General features: G+C 41.7%; 1 protein-coding gene across 5 annotated transcripts in view; it reads right to left on the minus strand.

Moving 5' to 3' along the window:
* ZMIZ2 (zinc finger MIZ-type containing 2) overlaps window positions 1-23961 on the minus strand; it is a 698887-nt gene that overhangs the window by 343781 nt on the left and 331145 nt on the right. For all 5 annotated transcript variants that reach the window (XM_044084229.1, XM_044084228.1, XM_044084227.1 and 2 more), the window contains exon 2: window positions 19284-19422. In XM_044084229.1, the coding sequence (XP_043940164.1) occupies window positions 19284-19330 (47 nt within the window). In that variant the 5' untranslated portion in view covers window positions 19331-19422. The remainder of the gene's footprint in view (window positions 1-19283; window positions 19423-23961) is intronic.

Here is a 23961-nt window from a genome sequence, read left to right on the forward strand (position 1 = left end):
AAAGCCTTGGGACTTTTATGAGGTAGTAAAGTGAAAGAGTACTATAGTCTCTGGGAAGCAGGCTAAAAGAAAGACCGTTGGGAATCTAACCTAGTATGTTTAGAGGATTCCACTCCAGTCTGCTGATGTCTTGCAAGAGCACTGCCTTCTAAGCAACAGAACCAACATGACCTGAATCATTTGAAGCAAAAAAAAACATTTCTCATGACAGTTTCTAAAGATTGATGTATGCTGTCTCTTTTTTTCTTCCTCATATACTCAAGCTTTATCTCAGTAATAGGTAAGGGTGTCCCAAGGCAATCCATAAAGGACTTAGTCTTACGGTTTCTTCAAAGTGGGGTTCATCAGTGGTGGTGAGGAATCAGGGAGGCGATGTCTTACTGGCCTTACCTGTGAGAAAGATAAGGGCTTTAGGATCCTCTGGGTCCACTCCTTAAGGCATAGAGGAAGAGGAAGTGAAATAGGATGAACCATTTCTGACACCAACTCTAGGATGGGCAAACCTGCACCAAGGTGATGTGTGTATGTGGGGAGCGGGATGACAGTGGGACAGGTGAATGGCAGAGGTCAAACAGCAGGACTCTGACACACAGTGAAGAGTTAACAGAAGTGAAACAGGAACAGGAGAGGACTGTGCAGATCCTAACAGCAGCATATGGCTATGGTCACAAAAAGATGGGATGCTATATCCTTGAAAACTGATCACATTAGATGTCAAACAGCTAATTAAGTCTTATGGTTATATTTCCTCAGAATTCTGCCGGTGTGGTAGGACTCAATGGAGCACTGTTCACATGGGCTGTTTATCCCTCCTGGACTAGGAGTGTAGGCCAGAAGACAATGTTTGAATACATGTGGTTCCACCAAGTCAGCATTAAGGGATTTTGGTACCACTCACAGATGGAGGTTAAGCAAAAGTATGCTGTAGCTGCTCCATGATGGAAGAAGAGATGGAGATATCCTGGGACACACTGAATGGTGGCTGCTGGGGGTGCAGCCATGCTTCACATCTTCTTTGCTCAATAGTCTGAACAAAGACAAAAATAAGGGGGGGGGGCAAAGGCTAAAAATCAGGGACAACTTTTATATATTACTACTCTAACTCTGTTAGAATGTTTAAAAAACAGTTTTTTTTATAAACGTGCATTTTCTAAATAATAACAAGTATAAAACTCTAATGTCTGCCATCAATGACTGAACATAATCCTCAGTGATTTACTAGAAAATCAAAATTTTATGAGGGACAGTACAAAAATTTGATACAAAATTAAGGGACAGCTGACACATGTGGGTGCACTTCTCTAAGGTCTTTCATTGCTAGACAATCACTGGTGCAAGCAAAACCCTTCACTTGCTGAGGAGGACCCATCAGCATGTGAGGCCACATGAAGTGTGTCTTAGCTGGAAGGGGAGGTTGTCACTCTTTCTTTGTCTCTGGCACCAATCTGGGATTACCTGAAGAACACCCTCAACCACAGCCACTTTTGGTAAAGTCATGTATGTTTCCAATGCAGGTTCTAAGACACAGGAATATTAGTCACATTCAAGTTTATACTATCCGTATATTGTAGTACGCCCTACACTAATACAAATGTATGCCTTTTTGAAAGACTCTGCTGAAAAGTATGACAGAATACCTTCTTTTTTGTGCAAATAGGATGCTTTCCATGGTAGTACAGAAAATCTGACTCAAGAAACCATTTGAAGTACTTGAGGTAAGCAGCCTAGGATTGTCACTGATACGCCACCCTGCTGGCAATGACAAGGAACAGCTCCATAGGAAGTACCTAGGTTCCTGATCTTCTAACTTAAGGACCTCAAGGCCACCCTATTCTGAAGACACTGCACTTCTTAACGTAGAATGTGATATGAATAGTCTAACTAAGACACACTTATAAGCCAGAAATGGTAGACTGTTTCCTCCAGTTCCACAGGACAACATTTACATCAGCTGACTGGGATCCTGCACTCATCCCCTGTGCAGCCCTTCTGGTGAACAACTACATGCTCCAAATCCATATGCTGCCTCTAAAATGTGCACACATGGTCCTGTCCTTTCTTGGTACCCACAAGACATATCTTTGTTTTCAGCCTTCTTGTTATTGAAACATCTAACATCCTTTCCATCAGCTTATCTAGTGTTCAGATGTCGGCTCAAAAACAGGCCTAGCTGTTCAAGGATGATGCCTTCTTAACTGCTCTGCAGTATGCAAACACTTTCCTTCCTCCTCTAAAAATTCTAACCATAAAGTACAGTTTTGTACCTACCATAAATGTAGATGTCCGAATTGGATAGCATCTGCAGTCATAACAACTGGGTTGTCCTGTCGTCAGGCAGCCCTTCAGTTGGCCGGATTCCAAAGTCCGGGTCCGGCTTCGGCTGATGTCGCACTTCACCCGACGTCATCTCTGTTGGTCTTCGGGTATAAAAGCATCAGCCGACGCCATTTTCTTCAGTGTTTCTTGCCCCAGATGCCAGAAGCCCTATAGAAGGCTAAAAATTTTGGATAGATGCCAATGTTTCCAAAAGATAGAGGTAAACACAAAAATAAGCATGTATGTACATAAATACAAACAAATACACCATGAAAGAAATCCCGCCACTAGCTAGCTATTAGAAGGGTAAACACCCTAGGAGTACCACAGAGGGAAGGAGGGAGGGTAATCCTGACTGCAGATGCTATCCAATTCGGACATCTACATTTATGGTAGGTACAAAACTGTACTATGTCCTTCATGGATGCATCTGCAGTCATAACAACTGGGTAGAATACCATAGCCAACTAGGGAGGAGGATAAAAGTAAATTATGGTGTGTTTAGGATCCCTTGCAGAACAGCAGTGGCAAACCCTGCTCGGGATCTGGAATATAGAGGTAAATTATAATGCTTGGCAAATGTATGCACGGAGGTCCAAGTAGCCGCCTCAATAATGTCTTTGGTAGCCACTCCTCGTAAGAAGGCTGTGGTAGTGGCTGTTGCCCTTGTAGAATGAGGTCTTATGTTCTGTGGAATTGGCTTTCCATGGAAGGAGTAGCAGAATCGTATGCAATTTCCTATCCATTTGGAGATTGTCTGTTTGGAAATAGCTTTTCCTTCCCTTCCTGTTGCATAGGCTACAAAAGTTGGTCAGTCTTTCTGCTATTTTTGTTCTGTCCAAGTAGTAGCGTAGCTGTCTATGTACATCCAAGGTATGCAGTATTCTTTCCCTCTGTTTTGTGGGTTGGGAAAGAAGGTAGGCAGGTGGATTGCCTGGTTTAAAGACACTCTGGATACCACCTTAGGCATAAATGTAGGATTAGTCCTCATGGACACTCTATCTTGGTGGAAGATTAGAAAGGGTTGCACTGCCACTAAGGCCTGTAGTTCTGAAACCCTCCTTGCTGAAGTAATTGCCAGTAGGAAAGCAGTTTTCCATGACAGGTGTTGTAGGTCTGCTGTTGCTGCTGGTTCAAAAGGTGATAGTGTCAATTTTTCTAGCACAAAGTTCAAGTCCCAAGCTGGCAATGGTGGTTTCCTTGGAGGTTTTACATTCTTGATTCCTCTGAGGAACTGCCTGAGCAAAGGGTGTGAAAAACAGGTGGATCAAAGCTGTATTCTGCTGAAATAGCTGATGCATGAATCTTGATGGAGGAGTAGGACAGGCCTGAATGAAGTAGTTCGCCAGATACTCCAGAATGTTAGGCATATCTATGTTTGATACATCTTTTCCTCTTTCAGAACTCCAAATGACAAACCTTTTCCATTTCCCAGCATAATTCCTTCTAGTTGAAGGCCTGCGTGCTTCAAGAATAATGTCTTTAACTCTTTGTGAAAGTTCTGTATTAGCAGCTGCTATGTGATGTTCCATGCAGTCAGTTGCAGCGTTTTAGGTTTGGATGCATGGTGCTGAAGTTGTTCTGAGTTAGCATCAAAGGCATCAGGGAATTGGCCACATATTGTTCGAGACATGCTCCTCAGTAGTGGGTACCAATGCTGTCTTGGCCAGTTTGGAGCTATCAGGATTATCCTTGGACGTTCCTCCTTGATTTTTAGTAGTACTTTGTGTATCAAGGGAAGAGGTGGGAATGCATATGCTGTTAGGCCTTTCCAGCTGAAGGAGAGCGAGTCCACTTTCCATGCTAGTGGGTGGAATGTCCTTGTGCAGAATTTTTTGAGCTGGTGATTGAGAGGTGATGCGAATGGGTCTATCTGAGGCATTCCCCATTTCTTCGAGATGGTCTTGAAGATATCCGGGTGCAGCTGCCATTCGTGGGCATCCGATGTGGTCCTGCTTAACATATCTGCTAGAGAGTTTTCTTTTCCTGGCACAAATATTGCCTGTAACTGGATGTTGTAGCTGAGTGCCAGGGTCCACAGCTCCAAAGTCATTCTGCATAGGGGGTAAGAATGAGTGCCTCCCTGTTTGTTGATGTACCACATGACTGTGGTGTTGTCTGTCCTTATCATCAAGTGGTCCTCCTTGAGAAATGGTCTGAACTTTTGGATTGCCAGTTTTACTGCCAGCATTTCTTTTAGGTTGATGTGCAGGTGAAGTTGGTCCTGTGTCCACAATCCTTGCACGCATTTGTCCAGCATATGCCCCCATCCTAGGTCTGAAGCATCTGTTGTGATGGTCTGGCTTGCTTGACCCTTGCGAAAGGGCAGGCCTGGGTTTGACTGGCATGCCTGAGCCCACCATAGGAACTCCTGTTTTAAGCATGGTATTAGTGGGATTTCCGTTTCTAGGCTGTGTCTGTGTTGGGACCATAAATTCTTTAGGTACCACTGTAGTTTTCTCATATGTAGTCTGGCAAATGGAACCAAGATTATGCATGATGCCATGAAACCCAAGGCCTGCAGTACCTTTCTTGCTGTTAACTTGTTCAGTTTTGTTAGTGCCAAGAAGTAAAGAGGGAGTTCTTTTGTTTTTCTGTAGTTAGGAATGCCATTTGTCTTACTGTGTCCAATTCCTCCCAGGAAAGTCCTTGTCTGGGATGGTATCAGTCTTGACTTTTGTAAATTGACTGTGTATCCCAGTGCTTGAAGCAAGTAAATGACCCTTTGTAAATCTGTTGTCAGCTTGCTTTTGTTGTCTCCTTGTATCAGGCAGTCGTCCAGGTATGGATAAATTTGAATTCTGTAGTCTGCAATGGGCGATTACTGATGCCAGGCATTTTGTGAATACTCTGGGCAGTAGATAAGCCAAAGGGCAATGCTGAGAATTGATAGTGCTCTGATCCTGCAAGAAATCTGAGGTATCTTCTGCAGATTGGTCGAATGGGGACGTGCAGGTATGCCTCCTTGAGATCTAGAGTTACCAGCCAACACTCCTTGCCCAGCATGGGAAGAAGTTGCTGTAGAGTCAGCATTTTGAATTTTGGGACAATGATGTAAGTATTCAGGGCGGACAGGTCTAGAATTGGTCTCCAACTTTTTTCCTTTCTTGGAACTAGGAATAGTCTGGAGTAGAACCGCTTTCCTTGCTCTGCTGTTGGCACTTTCTCCACAGCTCTCATGTTTGCTAACTCCATTATCTGTTGTAGAGCCTCTGTCTTTTGATTTGGAGGTAGATTTGGCATTCCTCTTTTGTCTGGTAAAGTGTGGAAGTGGAACCGGTAACCTTGATCTATGGTTCGTAAAATCCACTTGTCCTTTGTTATGTGGTGCCAGTTTTTGAAAATAAGGTTAGCTTTCCGCCTAGAGGAGCTGCTATTTGTTCCCTGGTAGGCGGGTTTAGGATTAAGTCACTGTGGTTGTGTTGATGTAGTGGCAGGTGTGGAGTCTGTGCCTCTGTTGTTACCTTGCCACTGTCGTCCTCTGTAGGCACCTCCTCTGGATTGGTTTCTGCCTCTGGAATGTCTATTCCTGCCCCTTTGAGGTCTTGTGGAGTCAGGAAAGGACCAATTTTTGGCAGGCCAGTTCCTGCTAAACCTTGGGGTTGAACCTGCAAGAAATCTTTAACTGTCTGGACTGATTTTGCCTTTTCTTCCATTTTCTTCATAACCTGCTGGGCAGGTGTACCAAACAAACTTGTTTTATCCATAGGAGCATCTAGCAATTTAGATTTAACATGATCCGTAAAGCTTGCTCCTTTAGCCATGCATGCCTTCTAATTACAGTGCCAGTCATGGCTGATCTAAATGAAGCCTCCAGTGCATCATAGCCACATTTTAAAGAATGGTTACTAACTTGCTGTATGTTATTTACCATTTCTAATACATATTTCTTATCAAGAGATTCATCAGTGGTTAGTTTTTTAGTTAACTGACCAAGCATAAACTCTTGGTATTGTATCATGTGAAACTGACAGTTTAAAGCTCTAGCTGAGAGAGTGGCTGAAGTGTAAACCTTTTTACCCCATCTGTCTAATGACCTTGCTTCCCTTTCAGAAGGAACAGGGTTTTTAGCTATGGTCGCGGCGACTGCCTTGGGACCCTGGGAAATAGTTTCGGGGTCTGCAAGAGGGGCCTTGTAAAGGTGGTGATGAGTATCTGGCACCCTGTAAAATCTGTCTGGTTTGGCAGGGGCTGGGGTAAAGAATCTGGAGCGGAGCAGACATCATTGAAAGCATCATCCACCACAGAGAGAACAGGAGGTATAGCTAAGGGCCTGTGCTGTGGAAGGTCCAAAAGGTCCTAAGTCTTTTCTGGAGTCTGAAAAATCCTGTTGCTGCCATTGGAACTGTTCTCGCATGGCATGCAAGGTTTCCCAAAGGAGAATTCTTCTGGTGGGGAAGCAGCTGGAATGGATTCTTCGCATCAGAATCTTCAAAATTGGAGAAAGGAGCCTCTGGCTGGTCAGTTATGTCTGATTCATCAGCAGAATCATCAGAGGACACTGGCTCATGGGGCTCTGCCCTAGGTCTCTTCTCTGGGGGCTGAGAGGCCCTGTCTGGGTGAGATTGAGATCCTCTAATTAATGAAATTAAATCTTCTGCCAAAGTAAGCATTTGAGAACTGGAAGAGGGCCTGGTTGAGGGGGGTTTAACAGGCACTGTTCTAGTAGTCTTGGCTGCTTTAGCTCTGGCGAAGGCCTTAATGGACATGGCTGCTGGAGGCCTAGCAGCACCACGTGCTGGGGTAGAGACATCCAAGGGAATGGTGTCTGATAAGTCAGTGGTAAGCACCGTAGTGGGTAAAATTTCTGGGGCCGATTCAAGAGTGTTAGCAGGGAACTCAGTTGTAGAGATAGATTCAGCTGTATTTTGATCAGTTTTCGGTTTCGCCGAAACCGAGACTCGTTTGCTTAACCATGGTTTCGAAACCGCGGACCGCGAGTGTCGGTCTTTTTTTTTGGCAGAATGCGAGTCGGAGGATCCGACGGCATAATGTACGCAAAATCAGAACCGAAAACTGTTCTGCAAACTCCGACCGACGCCTAAGCGTCGTCGGTTGAAAGAAGCACAGGACGAACAGGCTGCTACGTCGTGGGCTGGGCCTAAGCAAGGCAGGCAGTAAGAGTGGAAATCTTTATGAGGTATTTGTTTCCCACAGGTTAAACAATTATTAACTTTTTCTGACATCGGCTGAGGCAAGAAAGAGTCCCAAACGAGGTACTTAGCTTTAGAAGTCTCCGAAGTAGCAGACGGTAGAAGTTATCTCTGGATCCGACCGACCGCACAACAGCTTCTGCTTGCCACGCGGCAAGAAAGACTGAAGAAAATGGCGTCGGGTGGTGCATTTATATCCGAAAACCAACAGAGATGACGCCGGGTGAAGTGCGACATCAGCGAAGCCGACCCGGACTTTGGAATCCGGCCGACTGAAGGGCTGCCTGACGACAGGACAACCCAGTTGTTATGACTGCAGATGCATCCATGAAGGACATCCCCATTTCTCTTGCATCCTTTTTTGCCTTTGTTGTCCTCAGACAGATTAGTTCTAATATTCCTTACAAGGGTTTACTGCTTGTCACTTTACACATATAAGGTTTGAGATACTATTGCCAGACGTGGTCAGTCTGTCACAAAAACAGCACTTTTGTACCCAAATTAACATCTTATTTGCCCCTGTAGCTTAATATTGTAGGCTGAACCACCCTTCATCTAATGTCCATCAGGACAGAAAGCCAACTTGTTACTTGCATTCTATCCAAACACTCAACTAAAACAGATATACTGTATACTGCAGTGTGAGCAATTAAAAGCATCTGATTTAGTCTTCCATTCAATGGCTTTTAAACTTTTTGCAAGGGCTACCTTTCTCCCTGACTACAAACAGTCTGCATATCTCTCTTTTTACATTGAGTGCTGTTTTCAGTGCTAAGATGTCCAAACTCACCAGAATATGGTCGGACTTAGTTTCAGGTACTTCAGACATGACAACTGCTCTGCGTGCTCACCAGACAGTACTGGACCTGTTTTTTATCAAAGCAATACATTTACAAGACAGAATACAAATGTTTCTTATTGTGCCTGAACAATGGAAAGGAAAAGTGCACTTGTCTGCATACAATATAGCAGTGTCCAGCTGTAGAATGTTCAATACCAGAGTGGGTGCTAAAAACAAGAAGGAACTGGACAATTATTGGAAGAATGAAAAAGAAACACAGTCATTTACATTCCGGGCAGAAAGAACCTAGCAATGCACACAAAAGAGGAATCTTCTGAAGAGAACACTATACAAAGCATGTACGAACAACAAAAATAATACTGAATTTAGGGGCGGTGAACAATTAAGCAATTTGACAAGGTAATGAATACAGCTAACAGAATTCTGTACTACAAAGAGGCAACACTACTACTACACATTTATGTGGTTTCTAAGCCCACACAAAGTGATGCATGCTGTTCTGGAGACCCCCACTTCTGCTAGGACACATACATGACGGCAGCAGGTCCAGGGAATGGGGCATCTAAAATGGTGAAAGGTCTGCACAAAAGTCCATATAAGGACATCAGGAAATCATAAAAGCTTTATATGTATACTGTGGAGATACTGCAGAAAAACAAAATAAACGCATTGATTTCAAACTCAGTGCTCAAGGCATTTATTATTCTTCTCTAAGTGGCACAAAGCCAGAGTTAGTTGTCCTGCATTCTCTGACCGTCAGGAGAAACATTAGCTTCTCTCATTCTAGCTGCAGGGATTATATTCGAGTCTCTCGACGCACTGTCTCACTGTGCTCCATTTAAGAGGTCTCCTTATTCCTAAAAAGAGCTTGGCAAATTCATGAATCTTAGCATTATGAATTTTTAACTTTGTTCATTATATTATCTGTGAGGACGCACATCCAGTATTTCCACAGAACGTACACAGATCAGAAATCATTGGTTTACTGAATGGCAATTGCTGGGGAGGGGGTATTCTTTTTTTACAGAACACCTTTAGTCTGCTCATCAAAAAAGTAAGTTAAATGGTTTAATGGCATGGGCCCTAGAGAAGCCATCAGCATTGCGGTGGGTCAAGCCTGGCCTATTCTTTCCTATATGCGTTGCCTTTTTTAGCAGAAGAATTGCACATTGAGATGCCAGGCCTGTACTAACAGAAAAGGATGCAGTGCTTTCTACATCATGACAGACTTACTTCAAGGAAAGTCCAGAGTTGGTTGAATTTAGATTAACAAGATAAACTTTAAAATAGCACAATGAGAATACAGCACTCTAAGCAGAACAATGAAAAGCATAGCAAGAGTTGCAGGAGATAGAGGCTGAACAAAATGTTCCCACTTCTCATTCATATGTCACGTTACAAAATGCCTTAGAAAATACAGCTTGTGTAACTTATGAGGAATGTCAATATTGCGTGTCAGCAAGTGCTAGCTGCAAAAGGAAATGCGTCTCAAAACCAAACTAGAAGATTTGCAGAATTTTGAGAGGTTCTACAACTTAAAGATCAAATACAAAACGTGTAAGTGCAACTTAGGTTTCCCATGAGAGTGTTCTCTTGCATGTGAACACTTACGGCAACCCAAAGTTTCTTAATTAAGTATGAAGTAAAATAAAAACAACTCATATTCTTGCTGAATGTGGTAGCACTATAAAAATGCTCTCCACCCGTCATTTCATTGTCCTGCATTAACTTATAATGTAATATCAGCACATGATGACATAAATGACTGGAAAATCAATGAATAGTTAACCAGCAAATTGAGAAACTTATAAATCAATTATGTGATTGCCAACCTATCAAACCTGTTGCATTCCTTCTATCATATAACTAATCTTACCAAGGTTATGGAAGAATCCTGCACTAGCTTAGTGTTTTGCTTTTTTCATTTTACTTTTAATTTTAGTCTTATTTCTATACAAGTAATTGTCTATGATGAACAAGAGTTTTTTTTCGTTTAATTTGTATACAAAACATATATGGTAATAACTATACACGGGGCACAAGAGGTAAAAGAGGGCAACTGTCTGGCGTTGATAAAATGTGAAAAGGAATGAAATGCTAGAAACTTTGCTTTCTCCACCAAAGACATAACGATGTCAACAATGTAGCTGCACTTACTGTAACTCTTCACTGACCAGTAATGATATAGTGGTCTTTGAAATAGTGGTCATTGTCTTTAAATAATCAGGTCTGATAAACGTGCCAGTATAACAAAGAGGTCTTTTACGCTGACCTCACAATATGTTCATCATATAGAAACATGCTATCCTGTGGTCTAGAAAAAGACAGTGCAAACTTTGACCATAAAAGCTATGTTCTCTATGTGAGCACTGTCAAAGGGGACCTAGGAATAATTATAGGTAACAATCTTTGATGAAAATGTTTCCTTGGTGTTGAAATGAACTGGCCAATAAAGGTTTCTCATAATGAAAATGGTGTGGCTACAAAATTTAAGCTATAGAAACAGGTTAAGGGAACTGTCAATGTATTCACAAAAGCTTCTAAACTGTGAACTGTGTCTGGTCTTCAAGAACCGTTAGACTCTGCCCACTGAGTTAATACCAGGTTGGGAAATGCACTGCTACAACATAAACATAGACAAAAAGAACCCAGCTCCATAGTATAGAGTAATCAAGCCCCATCTACAACCCAGTTGACCTGAAATCAATTAGTAGCCCAGACGCTGAAGGAGACCCACAGGTGAAGTAAGGCCTAAGAGGCTGATACAAGCTAGCCAGTCCTACAGAGAGGGAAGGCATCCAAGCTTGCTGCAGTACTGTCAACTACTGGTGAGAAAAATTATTGTTATGCAGCAGATGGGCCAGCACCATATGGCTCTGTCAAGCCAAAGTCACATGGTAGCTTTCATGGGGTATGTGCAGGAACATGCATGATGATAGAAACAGGAACTGCAGGACCTCACATCTGCATGCACTTATATCAGCCAGTAGAAAGAGGGATTAGGATTATAAACAAGACAAAATTATAGCAGCCTGTAAGATACCCCTATTTAGCCCCCACAGGGGAAAAACATAGGCTGCCTAGTTGCAGAAGGGTTGAATGTTGGGGGTAGGTAGCTGGGGACAGAAAGGTAAAAGCAAAGAATTAGAAAAACATAGACAATTGGAAAAAACAGAGATTGGTCTGTGACACACTGTCTACCTAGACTAAGGAACAAGCTACCATTGCCAGGTAAACAATCCACAATTTACTTTAAAAAAATCGCTACACAATAGTATAAGCAGCAAGAACTAAGGATACAGAATTATGTTTTGACTTACATTACTCAAGCTTAGAGAAGATAACGAGGTAGCAAGTTTAGTAGTCAGACGTATGAAGGTGGGGGTGATGCCAGCACCCCAAGAAATAGCCATATATTTCCTCTTGTGCATTTTTGAAATCTGTCCTCTTTACTTGGGACAGACTTACTTTTCTCCATGCTGTTTTCAGCCCTGGGAACATCCATACTTTCCCCGCAGTACACATCTGGTTATGGTTCTTGTTGTCACAGCCCTGCCAGCAACTTCCACTCAAAAACACAGTCTCATCAAATACATATACTGATCGAGTGTGTGTGTGTGTGTGTGTGTGTGTGTGTGTGTGTGTGTGTGTATATACATACATATATATATATATATATATATATATATATATATATATAGATATATATATATATATACATATATATATATATATATATATATATATAAAAAAATATTCATCAACCATGTATGCATGACAGTGGGAATGTGTGTACTTTACAGAAAATGTCGGTTCTTATACAAGACAATTTGATACAGATGCTGGGTTTGCATGTATGCTTTAAGGCTTGAGAAGATGGTTGTATACAGCTAAGGTCCAATGCTTACAGTGTGCATGTGTTTCGTTTGTAAGAGTGGTTGAAAGGTAGTGATGTGTATGGAGGTTTACATTGTGTGGGGTCCGATGATGGTAATGCTTATGTATGAATGGTCACTTGATAACAACAGTGTGTCTCAGTTTTGTGTTTAGTGGCGAGTGGATGTAGATAAGGGGAAGCACTGTGCATCTAGTATGTAATGTTTGGTAGGCGAGTGTGGGTTACGTTAGTTATGCAAGACAGGTGTTTGTACAAACTGTGTATCGAGTAGCTATTATACCAGCAAGTGCAATCTCCAAGACGTTATTTAAGTTTTGGAGAAATTCTGGGTGGGCTTACTTCTCATGTATAACGTGTATTTCCTGTGTTTGTGTGAGTAGCAAGTGAGTGAATGCATGTGTCCAAGTCAATTCAATGCCTATGGATTTTCATCTCTAGTTACCAAGTTTGCTTAGTTGATATAGCAAACGAGTGACTGCATGTGCCTGTGCCAATTGAATGTGTAGGGATCTTGATCTCTGGTAGATGAGTTTGCTTAGTAGACGAGTTATTTTCAAATAACTGGCCCCTCACTACTTTATCATCAACATTTATGACCAAACCTGTATGCTCATTAGAGGAATACCACATCCCCACCCTATGGTGAACCTACACTAGTGACATCGACATTCTTAACCTTTTAAAAATTGCATCTGTTCTAGGGCATATCCTTTCCATTTTCCACATTACATACCTCAGTGCCTAGGATACATCCCATTGGCTCCATATTTATAATTCTGAGACCTGGTACTGCAAGTCTTGGAATTATGAAAAAAAATAAATAAATACAAGTGAAAAGCAAACGCTGACAATCACCATTGTCCTTTAAAGTTGTTTTTGCCCCCCCCCCTCGATATTTATATAATCTAAGTCTGAGATTACTACACCTCAGAAATAAGGGAACAAGTGAATACCCTGAGACAAAGATCTCAGACTGAGTATATGTAAGACTGCACTTTCGCACATTCAATGCCACTATTCAGGACTCACACTAAATAATTTTGAATTACAAATCATCACCTAGCCCAACCTTGGGTGCATACATATGTTCTGCTCTTCCCTACAGCAAATCCATGCTACAGAACTTCTTTGCCTTCACCTGTCCCTAAGATGAATTTCAAACTCATCACTCTTTGTGTAGCCATACCAGGAGGCAGTAATATTGCTGCTTCAAGTGTATTCACACTGGGGGGATAATCTACCATAATCATTCCTCCTCCTCCTGCCAACAGTATAAGCTTGCTGATGGACAACATTCTATCATTTGCATAGCGTAGCTTTAAAATGATATATACTTCTTTTCTCAGGATACATACTGTCCATTTTTCAGGATGTGTCTCCACTAGGACATGTTTCTTTCATACACATCCATGCCTCACAGGGTTTCCTCTCAAAGATACATCCTTACTTTAATTTACTTTGCAAGCAAGCAGACTAGCTCACAAAGGCCCCCTTTTCAGCCACTAACAGTTAAAAGTGAAGATTTAGCAAGTCTTACTTCCAGATATTTGCAGTGTAGTTCTCCAGTTTTAGCAGGTGTACCCCCATGGGGTACATACTTACCCTTCTCCATTTCCTAGAATATAATCCCAGTTAGTACTTATTTCATCTCCTTACTCTGCATCCCACTGGAGTATATTGTTCTTGGGTTTCTCTTCCTTAAGATGTATTCACACCAGGGTCAATTCTATCCTCTCTCCCTTCCCCAAGATATAGCCTCATTCTGCAACAGCTATGCTTTTCAATTTCGAGGCTGGCTCCATGGCACAGGGGATGGATTCCTGACTGCATCCTAGGTGACCAGGGTTCAATTGGTCGAAGAGGAGTAGTGAATCAATGTAGCCTACTCACCACTCTCAGGGGAAACACTGATGGTGCTAACATCCTGGTAGAGACCAGGAACCTCACCACTTGTGCCTCGTGCAGGGAGGAGGGGGAAGACAAGGATGCCTGGTGGGAAAGTCTTTTGCAGACATTAGGAAATTTACTCTGCTGCCATCCCACTGAGCACCCCTTCCCTGTGTCTCACACATCTCCCCTATGTCTCACTGTGTGTGTGCATTAAGGATAGAAGAAATGAAACAGAAAAACCTCAAACCACCCTGATAGCTGCCTGAATGATGGTCCCCTCCCAGCCGACCCTTACCCTGATGATGGGAAATGAATGGGCTGACTGGCCATGGAGGGGGGCTAATAGTCAAAAGACAGTGAGAGCAAAAAGTACAAAAAAGTTTCTCTCTTTCTGCAGTATATTCTCACTTCTGTTTATTTTTTTCTCTTTACGGTTTATTCTCGCTTCATCCAGATGACTTAGCCTCACTTCATCATGGAAATCACAATTAAAGCATATGCATGTCCTAATAATTTCCCTTTAACAAAGTCCATCCTCTGCTACAGCTTATCTTTTACATTCCAATTTCCCTACAACATATTCATCACTACAATAGGTTCATAGGTAGGTACTAGGCTTTTGGCCCTAGGGCCTATACAAGCCTAGAGAAAAAGGTACACTGGCTTTCGCAACCCAAGAAAATTACTTTCCTGTTCCCCTGTCAAGCAGAATCACAGAAGATTTTTCTTGAAGAGTGACTTCTAGATCACGTCCCCAAGGTGTGCACCACTACATGACATCCTTCTCTGGTTTCTCTATGGTATATTTATATTTACAGGTGGCCAAGATCACAAGATGCCAAATGTAACGCTGATTGCTGTCTTCCCTTGGAAATCACTGCGGATGTGATTTCTAAGTATGCATCTGCAGTGATTTTTTTGTTTAGGAAGATTTCTCTTTTTCTATGATTGTGCAGTCATGGGGTTGGTATATATGAATTCAGATGGTACAGAGGGACTTGGCCCCCTTACAACTGTGGAGTTAACCCTTTTGGTACTTTTACCATTTATGCTTGGCACTTTGGTTCTTTGGCATTTTGTCAGTCAAGGTTTCAGAGTGGTAACCTTCTCTACAGTAGGTGGACTGCCACAAGGTTCTCACTAGCAACCAAATAAGGTACAGCTTTATCCTATCTTAGCACTAATGTACAATCCTAGCTTCCTCCACAAATGATCAATTCATGATGGTTATAAAAATTTTGCTCAAGCACAACTGACTGACTGACACATTTCACTCTCTAACCCAGCCACAAAGATTAAAATAAGCATTTTTGATGGGGAGGCAAACTCCAATGCTCCCCCAACAGCATGCCCCTCTTGCATTCTCCCACAAGGCTCCCAAACTTCCCATGGTCACAAAATAGTGAGGAAAGGAGAAATTTCCTATTAAGGCACACAGTAGTCTCACATATATGGTGATTCCACTACAACTAAGAATCAAACCTTCACCTTTTTGTAAAAGAATGTGATTTCTACCAGTTGTACTACGGCAGTCACAACCTGATTAACTGGTTCTCAGTTACATATATGAAAACCATATTCATATCCTAGGTCCCTCTTCTAAGACATGAGTTACTAGAGCATATCTATGCTTTATATCTGCTTTGTCCAATGAATACCCTCACTCGGTTTCCTAGAGTGCATCTTCATTACCATACATCACAGCTTTATGAGCCTTCTCTAGGGTGCATCCTAAGAATTACTATTAGCCTTTCCTTCCACCATGATTTACTTTCTCTAGCACTTACACTAGTCTAACCTCCATCCACAGGGAATATCACCATTAGTTACCATCCACTTCTGATGTCACGTTTCTAGGATACAACCCCGCTCTGACAACTTTCTTCTGCATTTCCTTTTGAAAACTAATTCATTCCAACACATACCTCTCAACTATCCAGTTTCATACAATGTCCCGATTTTTACTGCATATTTTTAGTCTATTCTTCATAAAATCTGTGGTTTACTGAGAAATCATTGTGGATAAAAATTACTAAATAATGACACACGTTTCAGTTTTAGCCTTCATATTCTTTAGAAAGTGCATGCTAAACAAAACCTGTTATTTTAGCAGGTTTCTAAGTTTTAAAAGCAATACTTAAAATCTGTACTTGTTTAAGGGCCTTTGTCCTCCATTATTTTACGCTTTGTCCAGATTTCTTGTACTAACAGATTAAGAGGCATGTTCCAGCATATATCCTTATCCAGCTCAGACAGCATTCCCACAATGGTAGTTGTTTATCCATTCTCCCATTCCTTGAATGCATTCTCTGCTGAAATATGCTTTTATCTTTTTCCCCCTTCCCAGATTATACAGTCTTCTTCTAAAGTGCATTTTCACTGGGGTTCCTCATTAACCTTTCTCCCTTACCCAGGGGGTGGGATCTCCATTAACATATACTATCTGGGCTTCCTTCTCCATTAGCACATACATTAACCTGCTTCTCCTCTTCATACGGTATGTTTTGCTGAAGCAGGTCATTAACTTTAACTTTTCTACAAGCTGTAAGACAGTAATACGTTTTCTAGGTTATGTACCCTAAGCATCTCTCAGTACGACCCTAATAGCAGATGTTTTAGCGGTGTAGTAATCTCACATGCTGTGACACCCACAAGACAGAGAAACACAGCATGTTCTCATGCTAAATGTTTTAATTTCTGGCAACACCACTCCTGTTACACAGAAACCTGGACCATACCAAAAGGACAGCATGATCCTGACTCACAAAGCTCAAATGTATTGTAATTCTTTCTTTCTTTATAGTTTTGCTCCTCCCACCTGCCTTAGAAAAATGTAAATTAGCATATACTAAAAACTGTATTTGTTCCTTTTTGTTAACCCAAACATTTCTTCAGCATTTATTTAACACATCTATCCTATACTTTGCAAGAGAGATTCCAATACATATTTAACAGCCACCTGTTTAGACTTCCCTATATACATTTTATATAATATTAGTAGCACACTGCCCTCATAAATGCCAGATGGCACCTTCTGTACCCATATACCTAAATTTTTTTGCCACCCAGCTGGTTAGTCCCATCAGTCCCTGATTTCGCAGACATGTGTTAGCTGGTAGAAGATATCGATTCTTTCACAACCTGTTGAGTCAGCGGTTACATCTTCTCTTCAGACCATTCTTTCACGGCCGACAAGGACAGAAGCATAAGAAGCAACAACAAGCCCAATTAGGTTAACAGATAACCAAGGCCTCTGGTATTGTTACAGGGAGGCTTCAGCTGGAAAAAGGAGTACTTATTCCCAGGCTCAAGTACAGGCTTCTGCTTGTAGTTCCCACTTCTATACATAGCGCTGTCTATCTGCAGGTTCTTCAAAGCAACATTTATATAATTATTACTCTTCTGCCTCATACAGAACAACACACACACCCACATATATATGCAAAGGTTACCGGTAAGTAAGTAGAATACGCAGTAATTTTTCTTTGCAAAATACTTTATCTAGAATTTCTGCCCGTCAACACCTAAACGTCACACAGACTCATTGCAACTGCAAATATCTTTTCCAGTTCAGGGACCCATTACACAGGATACCACCCCTCCCCCCTTCACTTGGGTGTATTGAAGACGGTTTCCTTCTCATCCTAGTTTATACCTAAAACAACAGTACTTGTTACAAATTCAGTTGCCACCTCCTACCCCTTCTGGTCATAATGCACAGTTCTGCCACATTCTGCCCTCACCCAAAGACATGCACCTACTATTTTCACCCTATGGCAGCACGGGTGGGAAAGGAAAGGCAATAAATGGAAATGACACATTATTGGACCATTATTTTCATGTGATATTCAAGTAGCTGTCGAGAGTGGACCAAAACACATTTTATTTGGTTTTGTGTGTGCACTTTTACGTCTGCTTATTAACCCCCCCCCAGTAACAAAGTTTAAAATATACTCTTACAAACAGAATGTTACTTTTCAGTGAAAATGGTTTGAAAGGATGGGAGTATTCATCTGGTATCCAAATGAATAAGAAGCAGCAGTAACAAAGTTTAAAATATACTCTTACAAACAGAATGTTACTTTTCAGTGAAAATGGTTTGAAAGGATGGGAGTATTCATCTGGTATCCAAATGAATAAGAAGCAGCAGTTAACTCAATCCTGGGAGGGCATACTTTCATGCTCTTCCAGAAGAAGACTTCCTCTTGATTTAACTCCAAAATATATTTCTGCATGTTCCTTCACAGTAAGAGCATAATGGCATGGGACATCTTTATTTTCAAGCCATCTTCACTTTCTGTTAAAGTAACTACAGCTTTCAGTGGGTCAATCACCTCTCAGATTGTCTGATACTTCATGTCCCCTCCAGTATGGGGACTGTCAGCATCACAACATGCTATAAGACTATGCAACAAAAAGTGACCCTCAAAATTACTTTCCACGTCTCTAAAGAGATTGAAATCAACAGGTACCCTTCATCCTGTTACAACTACACCCTGACAACTCATTTCATGCTTCTCATCCAGTCTTCGGTAACTTCTTAATGACACTTTTTCTTCAGTGATACTTTCAGGCGATAATGAATGGATGTTTGTTTCCAAAGGTAGAAAAAAGAAATACTGATGTGACACATACAAAAGGTGAGTGGCCCTGCTCATAACAAAAAAGTACAACTGGATACAGCTATTTTGTTGTTCTAAGATGAAAAGGCCTTCAATGGAAAACAGTTCTTATGGACGTAACATTACGATGCAGTATTTTCCTTTCTTATTACCTTTCTTTTGAGTAGAAATCTAGTTTAGTGATTCTACCCATTAAGCTACTAAATATTTCTTGTCTCTCACCATGATTTTAACACATCTTGGTAGCCAGTAATGAAGTAAGCAGCAGACCTTTTTTCTGTTCAGTTCAGCTAACATTTATCAACTCGGAAAATAAACTAAAATGAGAGGTGGTACCTGTGTCTTATCTTAGCACTGTGTTACTAACAAAAAACAATGTTCACAGATTGTGTGTGTGTGTGTGTGTGTGTGTGTGTGTGTGTGTGTTCTGAGTACTAAGTGACCTTACTGCAATATAGTAGAACTTCAGCTGAGATTACTTCCTGGGTAAAATTAAAGCACAGACCACACTTGTTGTGTGCGTGCTCCCTTATTTCAACGGGACCCTCTTACAAGCCATGAGAAATGATTGCAAATAGACTGATAAATGCAAAGGTACAAACCCATGGGGTGTTGAGAGAGATGATTTCATCGGATTCATGGAATTCATTGGCTGGTTGTATTCCTTGTATTCCTGGCTCTTTGGTTCTCCTGATGACACTATTGCAAGAATTTCATCAGTTCTTCCCTGCAAACTGGGTGCTGTTAGAACAGAAAAAACAGGGCTAAGCATTAGGAAATAAATAGAAAAAGTTGCATGAAAGAACCTGATACTGTAAAACTTCAAACAATCTAATACAGCACCTCTCTGAAACGCTGACTGAACCAACAGCTTATCAGGACTTTTCAACTTGTTAAAAGAGGATAATAACACAAATGCAATAGCTTAATAAATATTGAAAATTGTTTAGTGAACAAAAGAGTCTGAAACTGAAATAAAGTTGTGTGAGAATACTTACCATAAACTTAGATGTTTGAGTACAGAATCACTGCTACAACACATTCTTGAGGAATGGGCTTTGACCACAGGCATCTTGTCTTTCAGCCAGATTTAAAGAGTAGCACAGATATCTTTCTCCAGGTGCCAGGTTACCTCTCATGCTGAAGGATGTCACCCAGAAACTCATTTGTAAAGAAAAGTACAGTTTTGTACCTACCATAAATGTAGATGTTCGAGGATTCCATTGCTGCAGTCCTGACTATTGGGGTATAGTCCCAGGGTACTAATGCGCATGACCGACGCCATATCCTCAGTCTTTTCTTGCCCCAGATGTCAGAAGACCCAAAAGACAAGTCCCAAAACAACCTGCACCAAAAACATGTATAATATATACAATAATATATATATATATATATATATATATAAAAGATAAGCATGTAAACTCACCTACACAACCACCCCTAAACACAGAGGGGAAGGAGGGAGATGGAATCCTCGAACATCTACATTTATGGTAGGTACAAAACTGTACTATGTTCTTCGCCTTCCATTGCTGCAGTCCTGACTATTGTAGAATCCCAAAGCAGAGGTAAGGGAGGCTGGCAAATTATAAAGTAGTAGGAGCTGACAACATGCCTTGTAAAACAGCTGTGGCAAACCAGCCCTAGTCTTAGAGTATATAGGAAGGTGATAATGCCTAGAGAAAGTATGCACTGAACTCCAAGTAGCTGCCTCCAGAATATCCTTAGTTGCCACCCCTTAGAAATGCTGTTGAAGTGGCAGTAGCCCTAGTGGAATGAGGCCTGATCCCAGCTGGAATCTCCTTACCATGATGGGAATAACAAAATGCAATGCAAAGCCAATCCACCTAGAAATAGTTTGTTTTGACACAGGCGTGCCCTGTGAACTCAAAGCAAAAGAAACAAGTAACTGCTGAGACTGCCTAAAATTCTTAGTCCTGCTCAAATAATAACGCAATTGCCTGTGTACATCTAAAGTGTGCAAAATCTTTTCCCCTTTATTTTGAGGATCTGCAAAAAGTAGGCAAATGAATAGTTTGGTTTAAAGCCACACTAGAAACCACCTTAGGCATAAAGGAAGGATTAGTACGTAATGATACCCTGTCCTTATGGAAAATCAAAAGGGCTCTACTGCCATAAGGGCCTGCAACTCAGACACCCTTCTTGCAGAAGTAATAGCCAACAGAAAAGCAGTCTTCCATGACAAATATTTCAATTCAGCAGTAGCTGCAGGCTCAAAAGGTTGTAGAGTAAGTTTTCCAACACAAAATTGAGATCCCAAGCAGGAGTAGGAGCTCTCGTGGGGGTCTTATATTCTTTGCCCCTCTAAGAAACTGCTTGAACAAAGGATGCGAAACAAACGTGGGTCACAATCATAGTGAGCTGAAATTGCTGCAGCATGAATCTTTATGGAAGAGAAGGACAAACCTTTGTCCAATAATTCAGTAAGATATTGAAGAGCCACACTCAAATTAGGCTCTGAAATCTCCAAATTCTTTGCTGTACTCCAAAATAAAAATCTCTTCCATTTTTCTTCTAGCTTCCATAATCACATTTAAAACTTGTTGAGGAAGTTGAGACCTGCTGTGTTTCAACACAGAATATGCCAGGCTGTTAGATGAAGAGAGTGAAGCTTGACATTGAGCAGATGACCGTCCTTCTGAGACAACAGATGAGGAATCAGAGGTAAAGGCCATGGAGGCTTCTTTACCAGACTCGAAGTGGGTACCAGTGTTGCCGAGGCCAATCTGGAGCTATCAAAATCATCCTTGGCCTGTCTTGTCTGACCTTTAATAGTACCTTTGGAAGAAGCGAGAGGTGGAAAGGCATACACATGAAGGTTTTTCCAACTGAAAGACAGAGCATCCACTTTCCAAGCTGTGTGATGAAACCCCTTTGTGCAATACTTTGGCAGCTGGTGGTTTAGTGGAGAAGCGAACAGATCTATGTCCCCATGACACTGTCAGTTTCTGAAATACATGAAGATCCAGTTTGGGATCCATGATTTGTCTGCTTAACACATCTGCTAAGGAGTTCCCATAAAATCATTGCTTGCCTGCATAGAGGATAAGAATGTGTTCCCCCTTGCTTGTTGATGTACCACATGACAGTTGTGTTGTCTGTTAGAATCAACACCTGCCCTGGAAGAAGTAACTCCTTGAAAGCCATTAATGCAAACTGGACTGCTAACATCTCCTTCATGTTGATATGTAGATGCTGTAGTCTGGCAGGCCACTTGTCTTGTATCCACTTTCCATTTAGATGAGCTCCCCAAGCAATGTCCGAGGCAACTGTCGTTAGAATCTGACTTGCCTCTGGCCGGGTCACAGAGAGTCCCTTGTTTAGGTGACATTCCTGAGCCCACCACAAGAATTCCTTTTGAATGCAAGGTATTATTTGAATGACAGTGTCCAAATCCTGGCAGTGCTGTGTCCATACATTTTGAGATACCATTGTAGCTTCCTCATATGCAGTTTGGCATTGGGAAGCACCAGAATACAAGATGCCATGAACCCTAATGCTTGAAGGACTGTCAGATAGTTGATGGAAGTAAAGTGACAGACTCTTTTGTTTGTCCCATGTCTTGTGAGGGTACTAGACTAGAATACCCTAGGCATCTTAGCACTGCTATAACATATCCCAGATGCTGTAGAAGGTCTTCCTTTTCTTGAGCCAGAATCAGGCAGTCGCCCAAGTAAGGATAGATTTGAATTCCTTGAAGCCTGAAGTAAGCTATCACTGGAGCCAGAAGAATACTCTAGATAAGCCAAAGGGCAATGCAGAGAACTGATAATGAGAATTATAGGCACATGAAGGTAAGCTTCCTTGAGATCTAAAGTTACCATCCAGTGATCTTTGCCCAGCAGAGGTAACATCTTGAACTTGGGAATGTCCTTGAGGAGAGATAAATCCAAAATTGGTCTCCACGTGTTTTGGTACAAGGAACAGGCGAGAATAAAATCTGACACAGGGACTGGCTGAATGGCCCCTATGTGAAGTAACTGTAAAACTTGCTTGTGAGCCTCTTTTCTTTGTAGAGGAGGATGCCTTTGAAAGGGGCATTGTATGGAAATAAAATCTGTACCCATTTGTCTTGAGTAATTAAACCTCACCAGAAGTCTGAGCAGGTGAACTAGACTGAGAATCATAAGCAGGATATGTCCACCCCTTAGCAGGCCAATTTCTACTAAACTTCGTGGGCTGCACCTGCAAAAAATTTTAACAGTTTGCATAGACTTAGCTTTGTCCTCCATTTTCTTTAAAACAGCTTCCACAGGCCAACCAAACAACACATCAGACTGTAAAGGAGCATCCAAAATCCTTGTCTTAACATGCTCAGCTAAATTCTGATCCTTCAACCAGGCATGCTCATAAGAACAGAGCTGGTAGCAGCCACCCCGAGGAGGCCTGTACAGCATCAAAACCACATTGCAAAGAATGCTTACCCACTTGTTCGGACACATGAACCAAATCCAGCAACTCTTTACACTCAATACCTTCCGCCAAAGCATCCACCTTAGATTTCAATTGTGAAAGAAGGTAATTCTGATATTTTAACATGTGAAACTGACAATTCAAAGCTCTCATGGCTAGAGTGGAAGAAGTATACACTTTCTTTCCCCACCTATCCAAAGCCCTCGCCTCTTTATCAGTGGGGACAGGATTTTTAACCACAGAAGCTTTTACACCCTTAGCCCCTGGGAAATAGTTTCTAAACAAATATTTATGAGCATACCTATCAGGCTTAACAGGAGCAGGAGGGAAAGAGTCAGGAAGCCTCTGCAAAACATCTTCCACCACATTCAACACAGGAGGAATAGCTAAAGGCCTATGCTGGGGTAAAACAAGAACTCCTAAGCCTTTTCCTGAGTCAGAGTAATCCTGGCCTTCCCATTTAAAGTGCTCCCTCATGGAATGCGAGAAATCCTCAGGTGGAGACGCTGTAGGAGTGGAATCATCCACATCAGAATCAGAATAGGTAGGATACTCCTGCAAATCTTCCACAGAAGATTCTGAAGCCTCAGAACACTGTTCAAAACTCTCAAACTCAGGTTCCAGGCATAGAACCCTAATCATAGTAATCAAATCTTCTGCCATCTTAAGCATATGTTTCTTAGGTACAGAACCTGAAATGGTAGGAGAAGCCCCCACTGAAGCTGAAGTAGGCCTACCTCTCATAGAAGTTTTTGCAACAGAAGGAGAGGCCCTAACTACCTTGGGAAGAGAGGGAAGAACAGTCACCTGAGAAGCCCCCTCAGCCTGGCCTACCTCCTGAGAAGG

This window comes from Protopterus annectens, chromosome 9.part0 (genome assembly GCF_019279795.1).
Source record: "Protopterus annectens isolate FY-2018-M chromosome 9.part0, PAN1.0, whole genome shotgun sequence".
In the NCBI taxonomy this organism is placed as follows: domain Eukaryota; kingdom Metazoa; phylum Chordata; order Ceratodontiformes; family Protopteridae; genus Protopterus; species Protopterus annectens.